At 44.2% G+C, this 20,727-nt stretch overlaps 1 protein-coding gene across 1 annotated transcript; it reads right to left on the reverse strand.

Annotated features, from left to right (window-relative positions):
- Window positions 1-532: 532 nt before the first annotated feature.
- dnm3a (dynamin 3a) lies at window positions 533-20,440 on the reverse strand. The gene is made up of 21 exons (XM_070961264.1): window positions 19,912-20,440; window positions 18,172-18,245; window positions 17,188-17,337; window positions 16,862-17,065; window positions 16,568-16,666; window positions 15,361-15,521; window positions 15,139-15,281; window positions 14,903-15,038; window positions 14,682-14,749; window positions 14,434-14,572; window positions 14,265-14,351; window positions 14,080-14,150; window positions 13,935-13,995; window positions 12,777-12,803; window positions 11,869-11,982; window positions 7,139-7,248; window positions 3,710-3,821; window positions 2,945-3,106; window positions 2,408-2,631; window positions 2,156-2,323; window positions 533-820 (listed from the first exon to the last, which is right to left on the reverse strand). Exons 1-21 carry the CDS (start codon window positions 20,070-20,072, stop codon window positions 787-789), a joined length of 2,505 nt encoding a protein of 834 aa, XP_070817365.1. The 5' UTR covers window positions 20,073-20,440; the 3' UTR covers window positions 533-786.
- Window positions 20,441-20,727: the final 287 nt, after the last annotated feature.

Here is a 20,727-nt window from a genome sequence, read left to right on the forward strand (position 1 = left end):
CTGTGCAGTTTCAAATGATGATTTTTTTCTGTTAGTTTAGATCACGTGCTGCACTGGAGACATAACCAGTACTGGCAATCAGGCACACATCATGGGTACAAACTGCCAGGGAGCTCTATAGACAAAGAGACTCCCCTTAAACCTTGATGTGGGTTTTTGGACACAAAATAAAAATAAAATCTTTTGTATGTACAATTTGAAAGATAACATTATTATATGCTAAATTCTAGTCAATGTAAGGTGTCATCAGTTTGGGACCCCTGCAACACCCAAAAGATCTCCTATACACCCTTAGATCTGAGTGAAAACCACTGCTATTGGCTAATGGTAAAAGTTTGTTTTGGCTAAAGGGAAATATTGATGACGTGCCTTAGAAAGTATTATTTGTTTCATTTCAAACCCTAAAACAATGAGAAATCAGAACACACGTTCAAAAATAAAACACCTGTTTATTGAAAAACAGTAAAAATAGTGCATGTGTATTCTCTTTAAGTAGAATATCTCAAAAGTTTTATTTACACAAAGTTCAGGCACTTGAGAAAAGTCAGAAGACAGTCGAGCACATTCCAGCCTTTACGGTCGATGATATTATGTACAAAACAGGCTCAAGACTCGCTGAATTTTGCAGACAGCAGCTCCCAGAGGGGACGGAGAGAAGCCCAGCATAGTGCTTCAGCTGGATTACACATCACACAGGTCGCTGGGTGTCTCTGGGTAGCAGTTAGCTGCAGCTGGAAGGATCACTGGGATTGATGGGTAATGGAGTTCTGAATAGACAGTAATCTGTTATTTTACATTTGGGATGGCTGGGGGATGCCTCCTGGAGAAAAGATCGGATTAAAGATATTACTATAAGGTTCAATACAACAATATGAACAGAACACCCATTTAAATCCTTCATTCAACAGTCTAATCATGTCTTTCACCAGGAGTGACTCATGAAATGTAGTACTGTGCTTTGCTCTTGTATTATGGACAGAAATTAAGTTTTCATTATCCACATTTCATTTGTACGGTTTCCAGAAGGACTTGATTACTGCTCAGAGGGTGCTGTCCTTCAGCTGAGCTTTCATATTGTAAAATATTCAAACAAATGGAGACATTTGAAACACAGGCCTATGTCTCCACTGCAGCTATCAAACTGAGCTGGCCCTTTCCTGAGCAGTTTTGATAGGAAAGAAAAAACCAAACTGGCCCATTGTGTAACCAGATTGCTGACCCCTGGATCAGAGGCTCATCACGAAATATGTGAAAACTTGCAGAAAGCGTTACACAGAGTGTAATATGGTTTGGCAGTGTTTGAAAGAGGAAGATAGAGAAATGATGAGGAAATAATGGTTACTAGAGATTACTACACCACAGGTGGAGAGATGCACAATTTAGCAAGGAGCTAATCCAAATGTTGGAGCACTGTAATTCAGGGCTCACGCTTCCCCGCTCACAAATTTTCAGGCATATATTTTTTGTATCTTTACCTGGAATTTGTTTTTAAATTTGCAATAATGCAACAGATTTATAGAAGTACTCTCATGCCCCATGTACATCTATAGGGGGAGAGAGACCGAGCAGGGAAAAGAAGGTAAGGTTGGAGGGAAGGAGTCAGGGGAGGAAAGAGGGAGACTGTATGCGGGAAAGAACCTAAAGAACCATTGGAGAGCACAGAGGAAATGAGGCAGAGAGAAAAAGGAGAGACAGGCCAAAAGCAGGGGAGGAACCAGTGAAAGAGGAGAAGTGAAGAAATGTACAAGAAAAAGAAGTAGGGGGAAAAGGAAAAATAACGGTTATTGCATGAGGGAAACTGGGGAAGGCAATAAAACAAATGCATGCTAGGAGAGAGAAGGAAAAGGGGGGATGAAGGACAGAGAGAAAGATGAAAACTTGACAGAGCGCTCAGCCTGTTGTCTCTGGCTCCAGTAGAAAGCTGAGAGAAGTCTTGTCGACTGAGGCTGATGGGAAAGAGAATATGAGAAACACATTTTCCAGCAGACCCCCACCCAGCTCAAATAACAACTCCCTCTGCCCCAGTGCCTCTGCAGCGCAAGGTCTGATTGTGTGCATGCATACGTGTGCCAGTGCATGTTTGAGTGACATGCTGGAGGTCGTCATAATATAGCAGGTCAGATTTCAGGCTGTAATTGTGTGGTTTCAGAGTCACCTTGGCACGCTAGGTGGAGCGCGGTTGGGTTGGCCAGTGAGCTGCCGAAGGCCATCAGCGCTCATGGAGGCAGTGGGTCCAGTGTGAGTGGGCACCCGAGGAGCGGATGGGGCATGGCCACGAACTGCTGGCTTGCCACTGTTCGCTGCCTTTTTAGAGGGTGTCAAACTGGGTGGAGAAGAAGATGACAGTAAGCGATAGGCAGAGGTAGCACACGTTTGTCTCCATTCATCACTGACTGTGTGTCTGTACCCGGAGGGCTGTATCCAGGAGGAGTCTACAGGTGGAGGCACAGGGGTCGTGCAGGTGGAGGTGGAGATCTTTCCAATGACGGCGAGCGCCTCCTTCAGGGCGGCGTGCTTGCAGAGCACTTCCTCCCGGTGCTGCCGTTGCTCCGGTGACTCATCCATCAGCGCTGAGCATTCTCCCAGAGCGTAGAGCTGGGCCAGGAGCTCAGAGCTAATGAACTCCTTCACCTACAGAGAGGGATTACAAACAGCTGTGACAAGTCAAAATGTTAGACTTTGTAAAGTGATATTTTACTCTGATTTGGGATTATGACTCGAAATTCTTAAAGGGGTGGTGAAAATCTTTTTTTTTTGTTTCTACGGTCTCTCTTTGTCAAGTCATTGGAGTACGCTCAAACAGTCTTTCAAATGGAGAATGCCTGTATGGCCAAGAGGGGAATACGGATTTTGCTGGGCTGTGTGTGTGAGGTTTTGGCTGGAAAATTTAAAGAAGGAAGGGGAAAATTATTAAAAAGTTAATGGTCTGGTCTGGATAGCTTACGTTGTTAATCATGAGGTGCATAATGGTCTTTGGCATTAAGTCCTTGATGGTCTTATAGATGATGGTCATGTAGGAGTCAACCAGTTTCCGAATGATTTCCACCTGACGCTCCAGCTGGGGGTCTGTGAAGTTTTCAGGCGCTCCATTTCCCTGCCCATCCACCTGGGAAAAACAAGATGGAGAAATTGTTCAGAGTGTCCCTGTATCTCTAACCAAGAATATTACGTGCTGCGGCGACTGCTGAGGAAACACATCTGGTAATGTCACGCTAGTACAGATGTGTAAAGCAATAAAGATCAGCCTTATGTGTATTTCCATATCTTGTCATCTATTCTACGCTTGTGACGAGAAGTATAGAGCGGGAAGAGCAGAAAAGAGGGAACACAAGAGAGGGAGGTAAGGAGAAATGGGCAGAAGAAAGAAAAGGGGGGGGCGGGTGAGGGACGGGGAACTGCTGATTAGAAACAGACTAGAACACACACACACATACACACATATTGGAGTGACATCATAGGCCAAGAATGCTGTGCTGAAGAGCCAACGACAGAGCGAGATGGAAGGGGTGGGGGACTAGCTTTTTCGTTTTGGCAGGGGAAGAGAAGGGGGAACATGGAGAGAGGGGTACGGGGTTACGGCTGGGGTTTGAGGTTAGGAAAAGCTACGATGCGCATTCAACGCAAAGGTGAGGTGCAGACAGGTGCAGCTCCCCGTAGTGACGGTCAGGGTTGGGTTTAATTGGGTTGAATTCGGGGTCAGGGCACTAACGGTGACTTTCTCAGGGTAGACTCCAGCCTGTAGCAGAGACGCCTTCCAGCTGTCCAACTCCTCCTGAGAGTTACAGGCCAACTCCAGGCATCTGTAGTCCTTATACACGTTCCTACAAATACAGAGCAACATTGTCAGACGTCTCTAAAAACGGTGCTGCCTAGCCAGTAATAACACTCTTTCCACAATACAGAGAAATAAACTCAAAACCTTACATTCTTTATACCAATACGCCAAGTTGAGGGGAGACTGACCCACCGGTTACCTTACTTATGCTGTTTAAAAAGTACATATCACAGCCATCCACAGGTTGTAACGCTAGCTGAATGATCAAATATGACAAGCATTATCCAAAACAGGAACCCTGGCCTTTTAGTAATGACATGTTATTACTGGTTTCTCGGTGTAGGTGATGCAGCCAGAGTTTTCGTCACAATGCGTGGGATAATTTCAGCTGGGCAATGATGTTTTCAGTCATTTTTAGCTATACGCTGTCTCCACTTTCTGACCATGTTCACTTCCAGTGGAAACAAGGCAAGTCTTGTTCCACATCTTGTGGGAAGTGAGGAAAGTAGTCCCTGTAAAGCACTCCGCCACATGCTGTATCGTTCAGTTTAATTATCATTCATCTTGAGAGCTTTTGAGATAATGCAGATCGCCTACTATCAGTAAGTGTGCTTAAAAGCGGACGTCGCATCAAGAAAAAAAAAAAAAGGACCAAGACCTCACGGATGCTTTCGGCATTCTAATTTCTTAAAAGCTCTTCTTCTCTCAGCTTGTGACCCACTTTGTACACAAGCCAAATGTAATTAAAACAAAGTTGCCTTTGTGTGTAACATGTGAGATCAACACATTTCTCATCGTTGAACAGACGACACGATCAGCTGTGGTCTCAGATTTTGTGTTGTTCAGTAACCTCCAGACAGAGAAAAGTCACCTGAGCGCCTGCACACGGCACGGTGAAGGAAAGTATCATACTGTAAAAATCCTTATGTCTCACCTTCATCTTCAAATGGGCTCACTGGCATGATTTAAGTTTTAGTGTAATTTCTTGTGTTTGTATGAAAATAACAAAGTTTGAACCCTGTCATTTGCTATTCTACACTGTAAATGCTGTCAATGCTATGCATGAAATTAAACTGAATTTTGTTGATTATTTCTCAGAGCTTTTATGCTCCAGTATTTGGTTTGCACTACGGAGAAATGAACAAAAAATGTCTTTATATAAAATAAACCTGTGTCTTATGTTGGTGAGTTTGTGTGTGATTTAATAGCAGACACTATGAGACTCTCTTTCACTTTGAGACTAAAATTCAAAACATGTCTTGGGCAAAATTAGGAACAGTACAATTGTCGCAGCCCAGTTTAATGTAAGGTATGTAGAGAATGGCCACATGTTTAAGTGGTGCACTGGCTGACCTGCGTCCCATTCCTGCATCTTGTGTAAATTACTTGAAACAGGCGAAACACAAATCACTGGGTTTTGTGTAAAAAGGACCCCACAAGAGTAACCCCCCCTGTTGGGAACCACAGATTGAACACAGGTGCTTGATGGAAAGAAGGATTAAACAGGTTGGGCGAGTCCTCCCCAAATTCGGCATGATTATTTAAATACATTATTTTAAACCAAAAGAATGTAAAGACAGACGACATTTACCAACAAATATTTAGGACAGAAGCACACACAACACTTGCAACGAGGCAGATATACACAAACAAACACCCACAGACACACAAAATAAAACACTATTTCTCCCCAGACTTTTGTCTTATCTCCTTATCTCCATCATCTATTTTCTCCACGCTACTCATTCCCCGGCTCCTCTTTCCCCTCAATCGTTCCTCACTTCCCTCTTCACACCATCGTACCAACTCTGAGCTTTGGCTGTGGAGGCGGCGCAGCAGAGCAAGAAACAAGCGAAGGATCTGGAGCAGGCTGTAGCCCATCTGTTAAACATTTTTCCTTAATCACTCGGTTGTTTCTTTCCTCCTTTTGTTGTTCCCTTCTCACATTCAGAACACATAGCAATTAACCTCAAATATGTGAAACCTTTGTGCGTGTGAGAATGAGAGAGACAACAGACGTGGAAAGAGTAAAAGGGGGATAGATTCCAGCAGCAGAGAGCCATACGGAAAGATCAAGAAATAGGTCGTCAGTTTGTGAGCTTATGGCTGGGCTAGGACGGGTGAGACTAATAAGTCAGGGCGTGGTGGCTAACAGACAGGGAGCCAGGCCAACAATGACAATACTAGAGTGCTATTACACTCGGATCAGGACACTAACATTCGTCCACACCAGCAAGCACACATTAAAATTGTCCTCTGTGCTGATTTATCACTCGCATCAACATTTTTTTCCCCTGCCCCTTTTGCTATCCTCTCCTCAGCTTGTGGCCGGTGTGAGTTTCTTCACTCATCTTGAGGAATTTCTGCACAGAGCCTTGACTGCTTTAGATTCGAAGAGTTTCCTGAGGTTTTTGATTACTGTCAGACAGGGACAAAACCACTGCAATGTCTGCCACACACACACACACACACACACACACACACACACACACACACACACACACACACACACACACGCATTAAAAAACACAGAAAGAGAAACAGAGAGAGTGAAGGCGCAGGAAAAGGGGGTGGGGGGTGGGGGGCGCCATAGGACAGACTTTGACACATTCCTGGCCAATGGCTCTGATACTCTCTCTCTCCTGCTTTCTTTCTCCTCTCAACCCTTCCAATTCTTCTTTCTCCCTCCTTTTTGTGGTGAGTCGAGCAATTCTTTCCAAACAAGAGCAGCCTCATCTCTGATCCAAGCTCTCTGGCTTTGATTAGCTGCTTAATGAGCCTGCCGTCGGTATGCTGTGGTCTATACACACACGCACGCACACACACTGGCAAAGGCACGTACACACATGTGCGCACACACGCAAATCCAGTTTGTGTGTCCGAATGCAGCATAGCACAGAATTATAAACAAAGCCCACATGCTCTGGTACAATCAGCCAGGCTTTGGGTCAGCTCCAGCTCCTAAACACTCTCTCGCTCTGCTTTCTCTTATGCTCTCTCTTTGTCTCTCTGTCTTTCTCAATCTGTTTCACACACATAAACCCTGCAAACCCAAACCTAGCAGTGCCCTCAACAGCCTGGCAAATATTTGGAGGCAAAATTAAAAAGAAAAAAAAAACAAAAACACTACACCCGCTGCAGCACCTACTGGATATCCTTTCAGTTCTGGTGGCAAATTTGAACTGAAGAGGTCAAAGGAAGGGCAAAACACCACTCTGACATCTCCTCCCTTTCCTCCTCTGACATGTCCACCCTTGTAAAATATCACTAAAACTTCAGCAAGCAGGTGACAAGAACACAACTCCCTTTTCTGACTCATACCCATAAACAAACACAGGCCTCCAGCCACACACACACACAAACCTTAACTCTGTGTTGAAGATAGCAAAGACAAATTTGCTGGACATGAAGCCCTTCTCCACATCTCTGAGCCTTAAGTTGTCCAGAGGAAGCATGTACTTCTTCTCCTTCTCCTGGAAAAGAGAGAATACGAAGAGATAAAGTTTGACAGAGGTATGCAGAGTAAAATATGACATCACAGAGAGGTAACACAGGTGTTGATAGCAAAAAAAAAAAAAACCCGACAGAGACTGAAGACAGTTCACATGGGGGCTCTGGCTAAAATAGTTGTATGTCTGGTAGTAAATATTTTTCAGGCTGCCCCTTGAGATGAAAGCAGGGCCAAGAGACTTGAATTGTAGAAGGAAAAATGTCAGAGGGGGAGGCGGACAGGGGATGTGGAACACATCAGATGATGTGTCTGCTTGTCACACTGCCTCACATTAACTACCCACTAACTAGCGAAAGAGGGACAGTAGAAGGGGGAGAGAGAAGGAGGGAAGGAGATGCCATAAGTCTATAGTCTGTCATCACCACGGGGACTTATGAATGACAGGGAACAGTAGGAGGAGTAGAGCGGCCAGAGTGAGGAGAACCAGACTGTATGGAGGCAGGGTACAGAAAACTGAAGGAGGGAGGGAGAGAATGAGAGAAGGAGTATGAAAAAAGAGAGGGAGAGAGGCCGGGCTCACATGTGAAAGTCATTACTCAGACTCAAGCTTTAACACAACATTTCTCCTCAAGTGAAGCCCTTCCCCCTCATCTCTCTTCCCCGGCCTGCTCCCTCCTTCTAACCTTTGAGAAGGGGGCTTCCAGAAAGGCTGGTAATAGGAAGAGCCATGGATGAGGTAAAGACACGTCCTTAGAGGAGACACCTTAAGCATTTCTGCAAAAATCCTGCATGTGTGTGGATGCACGTGTGCGCGCATGCGTTTGAGCCCGTGCACACATGTGGCATGAGATGTGAGCATGCTGGTGCTACATTTCGGTCTTCCCTCTCTCAGTGCTCCCCTGAACCCTACGACTCTCTTCCTTCGTTCCTCTTTCCTTTTTTCCAAAGGGGCCCACTTCCTGTAACAGAGGCTGAAAAAAAATGACAGAACGCGATTGGCGCTCATACGGCAACATCTGGGATCGCTTTAGACAGAAGGGGAGGAGACTCGGGAGAGTATAGGACGCTCTGATGGGGTAGAAATAGAAAGTAGAGATGAGGAAGAGAGGAAGAGGAGGGATAGAGGTGGATAGAGGGATCGAGGGAGGTGGATTTTGCTAGAGTAGAAGAGGAAGGGTTGAGGAACATGGAGAGCAGAGAGAGTGTGCAGGAGAAGTGGGGAGAAACTGCAGACCACTCCAAAGTTGATTTCCCATGGGTCCCATCAAACCATATATGGCTGCTGAGTTCCTCCCTAACTCTCTCTCCTTCTCTCACTCCCCGAATTTCCTTATGCCTTCCCTGAGTGAACAGGCAGATCCCTAGCTGAATGAGTGAATGTGCCACGTCAAGACTGGATACTACGCCGGGACGCAGCCCCGTGGACGCCCAAGATACGCTAACATCTCCAGAGGAGGGACACCCATAGGACTGGATGTCCGATGTGCGTGAGAGAACCCTCGCCTTGCGACCCAACGCCGAGACAGGATAAGAAAGAAGAGAAATAACAAAGGAAACCTTTTGCCGAGTCCCCTCCGCTGTGGCCTGGACTGCTAGCAAACAACCAGAGTGGGGAAAGGCGAGGCCGGAGAGAAAGTGAGACAAGGTCCTGCTCCGTCATCCCAGTGTTCAGACTACCTGTTCAGGATCTTACTGGTGTACAGTAGTCTGCACATTGGTTAGACTGTGCAAGGAAGTGCTTCAGCAGCAAGACTCAGGACAACGTGAAAACCTGCATATACTCTACGCTGAAGCCAATCTAGGGTCCAACACTGTCTGATGTTTCTTGCTTGAACGGGTGCGAATGCCTTAAAATGTGCAACAATATCACCAGCTTTTAACCCTTCAATATTAAGCTTAATGACATTTGTTTTGCGGCATCTGTCACCTTGAATTAATCGTCTTTGTTAACGATGAGTGATGCGTACGTTCAAGACAGAGACGTTTACGTGCAGCACATTCAAGCAAGAGAAGCTGGTGACTGACAATTATTTCAACGGCATTTCAGGCAGAAAAGCTAAAAACTAGCTGATTAATCGAGCCTCTTTTTCACTTTCACTCTAAACTTCTTTCTTCCAGAGTTCCTCTCATTGGATATATTGAGTTTGTGCATGTGAATCTCTGTGGCAATACTGCTGTGTATATGCGTGTGTGTGTGTGTGTGTGTGTGTGTGTGTGTGTGTGTGTGTGTGTGTGTGTGTCATATTCCCAGTGGTGTCAGGGTGGTCGTGAACTATCATACATCAGTGCTGCTGTGTCTGAAGCTGTGTCTCCTCTTCCTATAGACTAATGGATTTGAGATTTGGAACAGGCCTCACGCATGCACCTACACACAGAGGGAAGCATGTAGATTAAGTGTATAGGCATGAGCCATCTGTTTTTCTTCAGACTGCCTGGTGGAGCCATGGCAATCGAGGGGTGAAGGAATGTATGTCTGCTCAGTGTGCTGTGGAGATTAAACTCTGAACCATTATGCTGCACTCTCAGCATGAGGTCAGTACGAGGATACAACTGTTGTGGCACACAGAAAGGAAATGTACCGTACGGCCTTGAAGAAGCTACAAAATTGAAGTGTGTAGAAGCAATCGACACAGGGATGGAGAGGAGAGGTTGGAAGGGGTGGGGGAGTGGGGGGAGGGGGGTATTTGTGAGAGAGACTGTGGAGGAGTTGAGAGGAGAGAGGGGGAGTCAAAAGGGGAGGTCTGGAGTGTAGAAACAGCCATGTGGGATTTCTCTGGGCAGATCTTGGAAGCTGGTGTTTGGACAAAGCTTCAGATTTTCCAGCCAGGAATGTGCACAGTCCCAGGGAGACTGCCAACCACAGAAAGGGGGAGAGAAAGAAAGAGGGGGAGACAGAGAAAGAGAGACAGACAGAAAGAGGGAGAGAAAGGAGGAGGAAAAGGCAACAGAGGTAAAGAAAGAGCAAATAAAAAAAGGGGGAGCAAAAAAAGAAATGTCTGTGGAGGTAGTGTGGGCGGGGAGAGTGAGAGCGGGAACTGCAAGAGAGAAGAAGCAGAAGCTTGGCTTGTGTGACTGCATGTGCACACACAGATGCATGTGGAGAGGCAGTAGATCTGATCTTCTGTGATAATACGGGTGACTGCAGCTGCACTCAGGCCTTCCAAACACAGCTGATAAACGCAAAGATCAAACAAAGCCTCGCCGAACAGAACCAAAACTAACTGTGACGGTTCAGACTTTCACATCAGCTTCAATCCTTGCAGTGAAACATACGTGTCTCATTGTTTCACCCGCAGACAGCCAAAGCTTGTTGCTCTGATGTGGTCAAAAGATATTTGCTTGCCTGTCTTAGTATTATTTGTCACAGATGTGCTAAGTCTGTGTGTGCGCACAAGCTGATTTGTAAACCTATAACACTGTGTGTGTACAATATGCATGCCTGGGGCTGTGTCTGGGAACACTGTGTTCAAGTGATCCAGTGTTTATCTGAAAAGTGGCCGTGTGTCTGTCTGAGTGAGTGTATATTTTTCTCCACTATTTGCATGCCAGTTTGTTTACATCAGACGCCGCATGTGTACTGTATACTGTATACACAAGCCTGTCCCACTGTGTGCGTTTGTGTGTGTGCGTGCCTGTGTGTGTGTGTGTGTCTTAGTTTGGCTTGGGGCAGCTCCAGCTGTGTCAGAGTGAGCTGCTCCAAATGCCTGAACTCCCAGAAGAGGAAGAAAAGGGGGAGCAAGGGGAAGAGTGAGCAGAGAGCTGGACGAATGGGAAGGGGGGGCGTCAGAGGAATGAATGGGGGGAATGGAGGGGCTCAGTTGCAGGTCCAGGTGGCAGGAGAGAAGAGCAAAGAAAACTGTTCTCTGTGCAGTGAAACAGGGCTAAAGATGCTCTTTTAGTTATGCATCTAATGGTGTCATATATCACAAAGTGTCCACAAAGGGTACATTTGTTTGGTTTTAGCCAAAACTCGAACTTCAGGTCATTTTAGTGCGGTTACCAAGAACAATAACTTATTTGTAAACACATACTGTATATTGTTCCTACCGACCACTCAATTATGGCTGTCAAACAACGACTCAGTTTCATCCACAAAGACATCATCTACAGTGTTTTCATCCAGATGTGAATGTTTACAGGTGCTTGTTTCTATCTATATACAAATGTTGTCATGTGTTACCCTCTCCTGACCTCAGTTCCTGTAGTCTGCCCTTTCCTCTTCCCATGATACCAACTGTGACAGGATGAGACTGTTGTGGTGTGTCTGCCTGTCTACACTTGCTGTGCAGACCTTCTGCTCCTGTACAGCAGGCACAGACAGGCAGACAGATGGCAGCCCCACTGACATCAGAGCAGAGGGCCACTTGCTCCTCCACTGACTTCAATAAATCTGCAGGGGTTTCACAGGAAGGCTGATAACAATAAAGATTTCCTAACACTTAATCATCTCTCAACTTCTCAAGAAACCTGCTGTTTCAAGCTGAGATGTGTGTTAATAAACTTTAGATGACTTAAGTGCACTGCTGTGTTTTGACTTCACTCTTCTCTTATTCGTAAAGTACCTAAAATATCCCTCAAGACTACAACATGACTTGGTGTGATGCCTTTGTTTCAAGCATGATTGTGAGTGTGAATGCCTCACCTCATCATCCTTGAACCAGGACAGGTTCTCCGCAGTGAGGATAAACCAGTATTCCTTGGCTCCACCCTTCATGATGCCGATGTTGCTGATGGTCAGCCAGCCCTTGCGTATGACCTGAACAACAGCCAAGGGTAAGGAGCTCAGATTTCAGGACTGACTGCACCACCGCAATGGCAATCAGAGGACAGGTTTATGGAAAATGAGATAGCAAGATATAACTCCTAGGAAGGGTGCAACATAGGTCACACAGAGAGAAAGGACCTTGCTGATGAAAATAAGAGCAAAGGTCAGAAAGAGTTGATATCAGAGCAAAAATTTTTGCAGCTTAGACACTTGTGAGATCTGTGACGTAGATCATGCATCCATGTGGCAATAATCAAAACATTTCACTGACCACCAATGGGCATGAGTGGTCAAGAGAAGACTAGATACACAGGTAAATAAACAAAGAAAGCATTGAAACAAAGGTCATAAAACACATTCTGGAAACAGAATGCAAGAGGCTGAAAGACAGACGTGTGATGAATAAGGGAACAGGAAGTATGAGATGGCATACAGATATCAAGAAATGACATATACATCCTGCAGACTAGCAAAATATTAACATCTGCACATATTTATGGAGCAGCAGAACTGCAGAAGGTAAAGATGATTGTGTTGAGACAGAGAGAAAAAAAATACTGTAATCTGTAACTTGGAGGAAAAGGGTGTAAAACATTAGCAGTGTATCAGATGCAGATTATGAAAAAATTGAGTTAATAAAGCTACAAAAAGCTACTTTGCCAGTGTGCATGTTTGCTGCCACCAGTAGCATGCCAACCCACAACCCCTAAGCTTGAATCCTGCATAGAAATGTTTCCAGTAGAGGCAGCAGTGAGTGAGTGGGTTAAGAGAAATTGGTCTCCTACTATTAGACTTGACAGAGGGGCCACACCCTGGGGAGAAACAGGAGATAAAGGAGCAAAATGAAGATGGAGTTAATTTTCTCAACATATTAGGGCTTTAGATGACATTTTTGGGGATGACACTGGTATTATTTAAGAGTTAACTACTATCAAAGCGACACGAGAGACTGTAAATAACTGACAACTGACATTTTTAATTCTTCAAGCTGTTGTTAAAATGATTCAACTGATACTGTCATCATACATCAGTGTTCCTGACTAAACACTATCATACTGGGATTGCGTTTTTGTTTATTCAAGCTTTTAAATGTGTCACATAAATATTGTGTTACATATTAAACATAACAGACAGAGACAAAATATAATCATTTTTGCTCGACTGCATTCCTATAAAAAGCCAAGATCAACTCTGGTTGGATGATTGATCAGTAAAATCTCAAAAATCTCCCATTATCTGCAGCTACGAATGCTGATTAATGCCTAACACATGGGGCAGTGACATCACTGAAAAGGAAAAATAAATCCAAATGTAAGATAGAAGGAAAAACATTTGCTGACAACTGCGCACGCTCAAACACTGCACTGCAGAAAACCCCAGTGATGGAAAGTAACTAAGTACATTTACTCACCGCAGGTTCAGATTAATATTATACAAAATATAATCAACAAATAATTATTGATCTCTGGGGGTAATTCATAGTTAATTAAATTTGCTTCAACATACTGCAGCAATCAAACACATTGCTGAATCAATAATTATAATTATAATTATATAATATATATATTATTCTGAAATGGGCCAGTCTGCATAATGACTACTTTTGATACCTTAAGTATATTTATTATATTTTGATGCCAAAACTTTCACAGTTTTCTGAAGTAAAATTATGAATGCAGGACTTTTACTTTTACTAGAGTATTTCTACACTGTGGTATTGCTACTTTTACTTCAGCAAAAGATCTGAGCACCTCTTCCACCACTGGAAGTGACAAGGATGGTTCAGAAGAAGAGGGGAGGTAAACAAGACTGAGCATATGCTAAAGCAATGGTCTCTGTGGTTTTCAGACATCACTGGGTTACTTAGATGGCAGCTAAACCTTCTAGTGACTGAGGTTAGTGAATGTTTGACCTTATGAATGCAGCTGTATTGAAAGTCATACCTGGTTTGCTGCCATCCCTGTAACAGCCTTTTTATTGTTGTGGTTGTACGCCTGCTGGGCGCTGAGAGACAGAAGGAGCCCATTTTATTTACTCTTTCAGAATGTATAGTTCTTTTTATGGTTTAAAACCCACAATGGTACTCACTTAGTGAAGCCGACGAAATCCTCATGTTTGGTATTGATGTAGGCGAGCTGTATGTCAATGAGCAACAAGACCTGGACAGAGCAGACATACATTAACGAAAGAAACAGACCCACAGCACAACTTAACAATCCAGGAGTTATGTAGAATTGATTTGTGAGTTCAATGTCCAGATGTGAGTGAATGACCTGGTCCCGGCATTTAGTCTCTTGCAGTTGTATTTCATTGGCTACAATTCTCTCAGTCTCATCTTGCAGTTTGGGAAAGGAACTGAGCTATAAAGAGAAAACAGACCAGAAGTCAGATAGTTTTGACACCCTGCTACATCGTATAAGAGCGTGACACACACATTAATACCTTGCTGATACACTGGTACACAGTGGTGATTAGTTCTTGGCTGACCATGTCAATAAATTTAATACACGGCCCCTTTAGCCTTGATATCTGTTTCTTCACTATGGCTTCAAAGGCCATGTCAGGAGTGAACAGACCTGTCCTATAGGGAGAGAGAAAAGGAAGATTGGCTGCAGCAAAAAACAAACAAAAAAAAATATTATAAATGATAAAAAAGACACTTTGCATTTGCTCAGAACACCACACTGCACCTGACGCCATGGATGTTTCTGATGGCATAGTTGATCTCTCGCCGCAGCGCCCTCTCATCAGACTCAATCTTAAGACAAACACAGCACACCTTTGGCCACAGAGTCACCAGAGTCGGCCACATATAGTATTCATGGAGTTACTTTGTGACAGTCACTATATGACACGCGCTACATATGCACAAAGACAAACAAAAATCACACACAGAATTAAACACACACACCTTAATCAGTTCATTGGGGAAGCGCTCATGGAAGATTCGGTTGATCCTAGCCCCCCCTGACAGACTAACAGTGTCTACTTTGTCGCCTGAGCCCTCGATAAGCTTCTCAAAGTCGACGGCCAAGTGCTGAACTAACCTGGAGGGCAGAAACACACAGACCAGGAAAAACACTGACATATCAATAACTGAAAAGGCAATAAATGAGTCACCACACAGATCCAGAGTAAGTGACTGACTGAAGCAGTGTCTTGGTCCTGCGCGCAGGGTCATCAGGACTGTACTGTCTGTACTCTTCAGCCTCTTTGTTCATGGCCAGAAGCTGGCTCTGCAGATGAAGACGGAAGGCTGGCAAAGTGTCCCGGATGTGGTTTGTCAGTTGCTGCAAACAAATATTATCAGTAACAATACATATACATGATCTATTTACTTCTCTGTGTATGTGCGTGTGCATTTTTAACCTGGTTAAGCATTCTTTGTAGATACGGGGTGCCCATGCTTTCAGCCATGTGTTTGTAGGCCGGATGGGACATGAAGAACTTTTGTTCTGCTAGCAGAGCTGCTTTAATATCCTTCTTCCCATCAATGTCCTTCTGACTGCGGTTCACCAGGCCTATGTAACCTGGGGAGCAAGAGAAAAGAAGGGAAGAGCACGTGATCACTGCAAGGATAACAATGAGCAACGAGAAGAAGGACCAATCAAGGACTCTGGTGTCTGACAGATTCAACTTTCATTTTTTGATGTGTCCTTGGGAACTCTTCCCAGCCTGCCATTTGCTCCATCAAGACTGCAGCATACAAGCAGGAAACGAATACGTTTGTGGAACAGCAGAGCATGTGCTGTATAGTGGGCCAAATCCCCTATTTAGCACAGTAATAGATGTAATAGCACCAGGCTCCATATCTAATGCTTCAGCTCTATGCGGCTACAAGGGTGGTTATTTCAGTGGGCTTCCATGGTGAATGCATTAGCACTGTAGCAGAAGCATGAAGCAGCCAGCACCTGGTGGTGCTTTGCACAGTCTGTACACTGTCACAGGAGCTCTCTGCTACGCCTTTTCCCCTGCCTCTCTCTATGTGTCTCTCTCTATGTCTCTAGCCATCTCTTACTCACACACACATTGCTGTTAGCCATTAATATCAGCTTTGTATCTCTGTACAGTACACATACGCACACTACTAGGATGTCATACAAAGTGCAGCAAGCTAAAGAGATACTGTACGGGGAAAAATAGAAAGAGAGTGAACAAAGTAAACGGAAAGAAAGAGTCACACAGAGAGAAAGCTTGACCGACACCGAGCCTCAAGCTGCCGATAACAGACACAATCATTATGTCAGTCCTCTCCAAAGAGCCTCCACTGGATGCAGTTTAAGTACATTACAGCTAGGTGGCTCAAGACACACAAACACACGTACACTACACTGCGCGCACACACAAACGGAGTCATTTTTCCATAATTCTGGAGACATTACATAGACTAACATTAATTTCCTGGAAGACTTACCCTAACCATAACGGTAACCACTACTACACCTTCAAATTATGGAGACTTGCCTTTTGTCCCCATAACGAAGGTGAGTCCCCACAATGTGACTGTGTAAACAGATTTATGCCCCACAACATGGGCACACACACAAAGACACACACATACACACAAGCAGCCCACCTCTGCGTAGTGGAAGCAACCTGTTCTCCAGTATTTCCCGGGCATCTGTGCCTTTGTCCATCAGGTCCAGTTTAGTGATTACACCAATTGTCCGCAAGCCTGAAAGTAAGATGAGAAACAGGAAATATTTTAGCCTCTGAACGTGATTTAAAAACCTGTGGTAATATGAATACTATAGGACAACCCTTTCAGCCTGTAGACACAAACATTTTCCTTCTAATAATGTGATAATCACATTCTCAGGACATCATACACGTCCACAGACCATACAACCCAAACACACATGTGGCTTACCCTGTGGGTCAACATCTTTGGCCAGTTTGAGCGCATCAGAGTTGGCCAGGTCAGTGTTGGCTGGCGTGACAGCCAGGATGAGACAGTTTTCCTTACAGATGTACTGCATGATCATGTCTCGTATCTGATACTCTATGTCTGCTGGCTGGTCGCCTACGGGCACCTTGGTGATGCCAGGCAGGTCCACAAGAGTCAGGTTCAGTACTGCAAACACACACATGCACAAGAAGAGCACTAATATACACACAGGTCATACGTGTCAGAGGCATAAACTTTGCGCAAATGGATATTTCATGTCGAGCACACACAAATAAACACTGTGTTACCATGTGGTGAATAAATCCGGAGGTTGATGGGGACAGGAGAGATGCCTTTATTGGATCCTGTGAGTCTGCACGTCTCTGTCTCAATCTCTTTGCGAATCTCATCGAAGTCTGTGAACTTCTTTCCTTTACAGTGGAAAAATTCCCCATACTCTGGAAAGAAAACCAAAAAAAACAGGTGGATAAGGATAGAGGTGGAATTCAACCATAATTTTGGAGGATCACTGGAATATCAGATCTGTCCAGTGCATCTCAGCTTTAGCTGTTACTGTGAGTTCGGCCACAAGAGCACAATGCAACACACCAGGATACATACATGCTATTTAACTTAGACAAACTAGTCTTTAAGTAGTCTTTAATGTAGCGTGACCTGGCTACGACTTTCCTGATACAGGCCTGAAACCTTTGTGCTTTGCCTCTCACATGTGCACCTCTTTTAAAATGTTGTATTTTATTGTATTTTATGCATTCTATGTGCTCTATTCTTAACTTTATTTAATCACTGCTCTTTTTATTTTCCATATGATCTCTATCTTCATTCTATTTTCATCCTTACTTTTACTATCATGAAGTGGGTTTTATTGTCAATCTTAATTTACATTTTCTTTTTTATGTGAAGCACTTTGTGCAGGCAGTTTCTTTGTTGTAAAGCACTTTAAGTTGCATTTCTTGTGTGAGAGGTGCTATACAAATACATTATCATTATTATCATCATTATTATATGTTTATTTGTAATTGCACTCTTTTGGCAAGTTTCTAGCCATTTGAGATGTTTTTAGATAATGTAAATGATATACATCCTGCCTCCCGAGGGCCAAAAAATACAGGATGCAATATAACAGTCCCACCCAGAAGACGGTATTTCCAGCACTGGCCCACCAGCCAGGCTAAAATATCATACTGCCATCTGGTGGCAGCTTTACATACAAGCTTCACAATGGCAGAACGCAAACACTGAATGACTGAATAAGCTTGAGTCTGACCTACCTGCTTTACCACTGAGCAGCTGGAGGATTAAAGGCCTGCGAGTGACAATTCCTGAACCACGTGGAAGGAAGTCTCTGTTGGAAAAGAAAGACTGAATTGGAGAAGGACACGCATACACACACTGTCGCTGTGTTTTCTGTCAATGCGAACTTGCATCTTCTATAACACAGAAGTCATAGTAAAGCATTGTGAGCACAAACACTCAGCTGTACATGTTTTCCTTTAGTTGCCATACTATCAAAAATATCTGAAAGCTGATCAAGAAGGCTAAGAAAGCTGCTGCCATATGATCAGCCATATAAGACATGTATAAAGACAAAAAGCTAAATATAGTATCAACAATAAAGAAACACAATGCACAGGGTAAAAAGTAATCCACCTCTTTCCTCTTAACACCAGATTCAGGAAGTTTGCTTAACTGCATCCTGTCCCAGATCAAAAAGCTGGCACCGTTCCCCACAAAAGGGATGTCATAACATAGCCATAGCTGAGACAAAGAAGGGTGGTGTGTGATAAAATATCAATACACACTCCGGAAAGCGAGCATTAACTCTTCTACAGTTACTCCACATATTCTGACCTGGATGGCATGCTACTCTCGCTCAGTTAACAGAGCTCTACTGTCTCGAAACTCGAAAACTATTGTCTCACCAGCATTCTTTTCAGACAGGATGGACACACTTAGTCTCCTTGTCACAAACTGAAACTTACATGTAAGATCTGTGCAAGCAACCCTGTTATTCACGAGCAGGCTGCAGATGTGACTATTAAGATTCTACAAAGTTCACTTAAGGTTGACTGAACTACTTGCAGGTTAACAAAAGAACGCTGATTCCATGACCTCTCAGGAGCTGTATTAATGTCCCACCCACATACACCTACAGAGCCTGACACTGAGACATGGTGCTCTACTTTCTGCTGATACACAGACACTGGCACCCTCGGCATCCACCGCTCCAGATTAGAAACTCATGCCATGTCACCACTGCTGGGCAGAGAAGCACGTGGAGACAGTGTTATTGGGTGCAGTAGTTGCCTGAGGTCCTGGTTTTAGTTCAGTGGAACACAGATCCTTGTGTACTGAGCTCGTCCCAGCTCCTGAACCACAGTTACCATGACTTTACTTTCAGCATTACAAATAAACAGCAGCATATTCCAAATTAAGAGTCGATGAGTCCCATATTATTAAAATACAGACATCAAGAACCACACCCACTGATAACAGCTCACATGTTTACTGTCTCTGAAGTCATTTATGGTGACTTATTACGAAGAAGGTGTTCAGAAGTGTTAAGTACAGGCTGTACATAAAGACATATCAGGTTTATAAATATACTTTACATACATAGCCATTGATGAAAACTATTTTTGGATTGCCAGGTTATTAAAAATATTGTTGGCGGGTATTTACTATTAATTCAGAGCTAACCATTAAAAAAATGATTCTTTCTTTCATCAAAGGTTATAGACTTGTTTGTTGATAATGGACTTTGGTTGAGGACAGGTAACAGTCAAAGGGATAAATCACCACCTGGAAAAACACAACCTCTTTCTTTCTTTCAGGTGATCTTTACAGCATCAGCAAATTACTGATTAATATGAGTAAAGCCATCATTAACGGTACATAAAACCCGGATAAAGGGGGTTCATTGGTGAGTACCTTTATTGACATGTAGCTAAAGTAGGTGCAGTCAAAAGTGATAATGAAAGTTGATGTCATTACAGTTCAGCTCATCTTACCTGCCCACAAAGTTCTCCAGGACGGAGCTCTTGCCTGAGCTCTGGCCTCCAACCACAGCGATCTGCGGCAGGTGGAGGCTGCAGTCCTGCCCCACGCTGCTCAGGGCGTCTTGGAGGCGGTTGACCAGCGGGATAAGTTCCTCCATCCCGCGGTTGCCCATCGCAACGGGGCGGCCGGGCTACCTGTCCGGCTCCTGAAAGTCCTGTTCCCCTCGGTTCTAGGCTCCGCCCGTCGATAGAGTAGCTGCCATAATTAGTTTTTACTTACCACTGTGCTGTTTTCATTGCTGCAAGGTAGAAAACCTAAAAATGATACTCGTCTTGAACGACGGTGCTAGCTTCTAATGGTCCACAGCCGTCGTTAGTTACGTTACCGTGAGTGTGTCTGGTAACGACCGGAGTTTCCAAGTTTGTACTCACGAACCTCAAGCCTCCGAAAACAGCTCGCTATTGACATTATTGATATTTTAAAACTCCAAAAGTTGGCAGCGTGTTTCCCGTAAACTCCGGACACATTTAAGAAGCTAGCCGCTGGTCGCTGCGGTGAGTTTGGTCCATAGATAAGAGGAAAACATTCTAGTGACAGCTAACGGAATCAAAGTTTCTGCGCATGCGCACAAATCCCAGCGTTTAACTCTGCAAGCCCCTTTGAGCAGAAGACAGACAAACTTCATGGCCAATTCTGACAGCAGCCCGATTTATCAGGCACCGTGCAAGCGTCCCCTCCTCTAGAGACAGCTATTTAAAATCCCACACATCCAGTGAGGGCAGGGCTCCAGTGCAGCCATATAAACACTGCAACTAGAACCAGGGTGG

Source organism: Chaetodon trifascialis, chromosome 4 (assembly GCF_039877785.1).
Source record: "Chaetodon trifascialis isolate fChaTrf1 chromosome 4, fChaTrf1.hap1, whole genome shotgun sequence".
Classification (NCBI taxonomy): Eukaryota; Metazoa; Chordata; class Actinopteri; order Chaetodontiformes; family Chaetodontidae; genus Chaetodon; species Chaetodon trifascialis.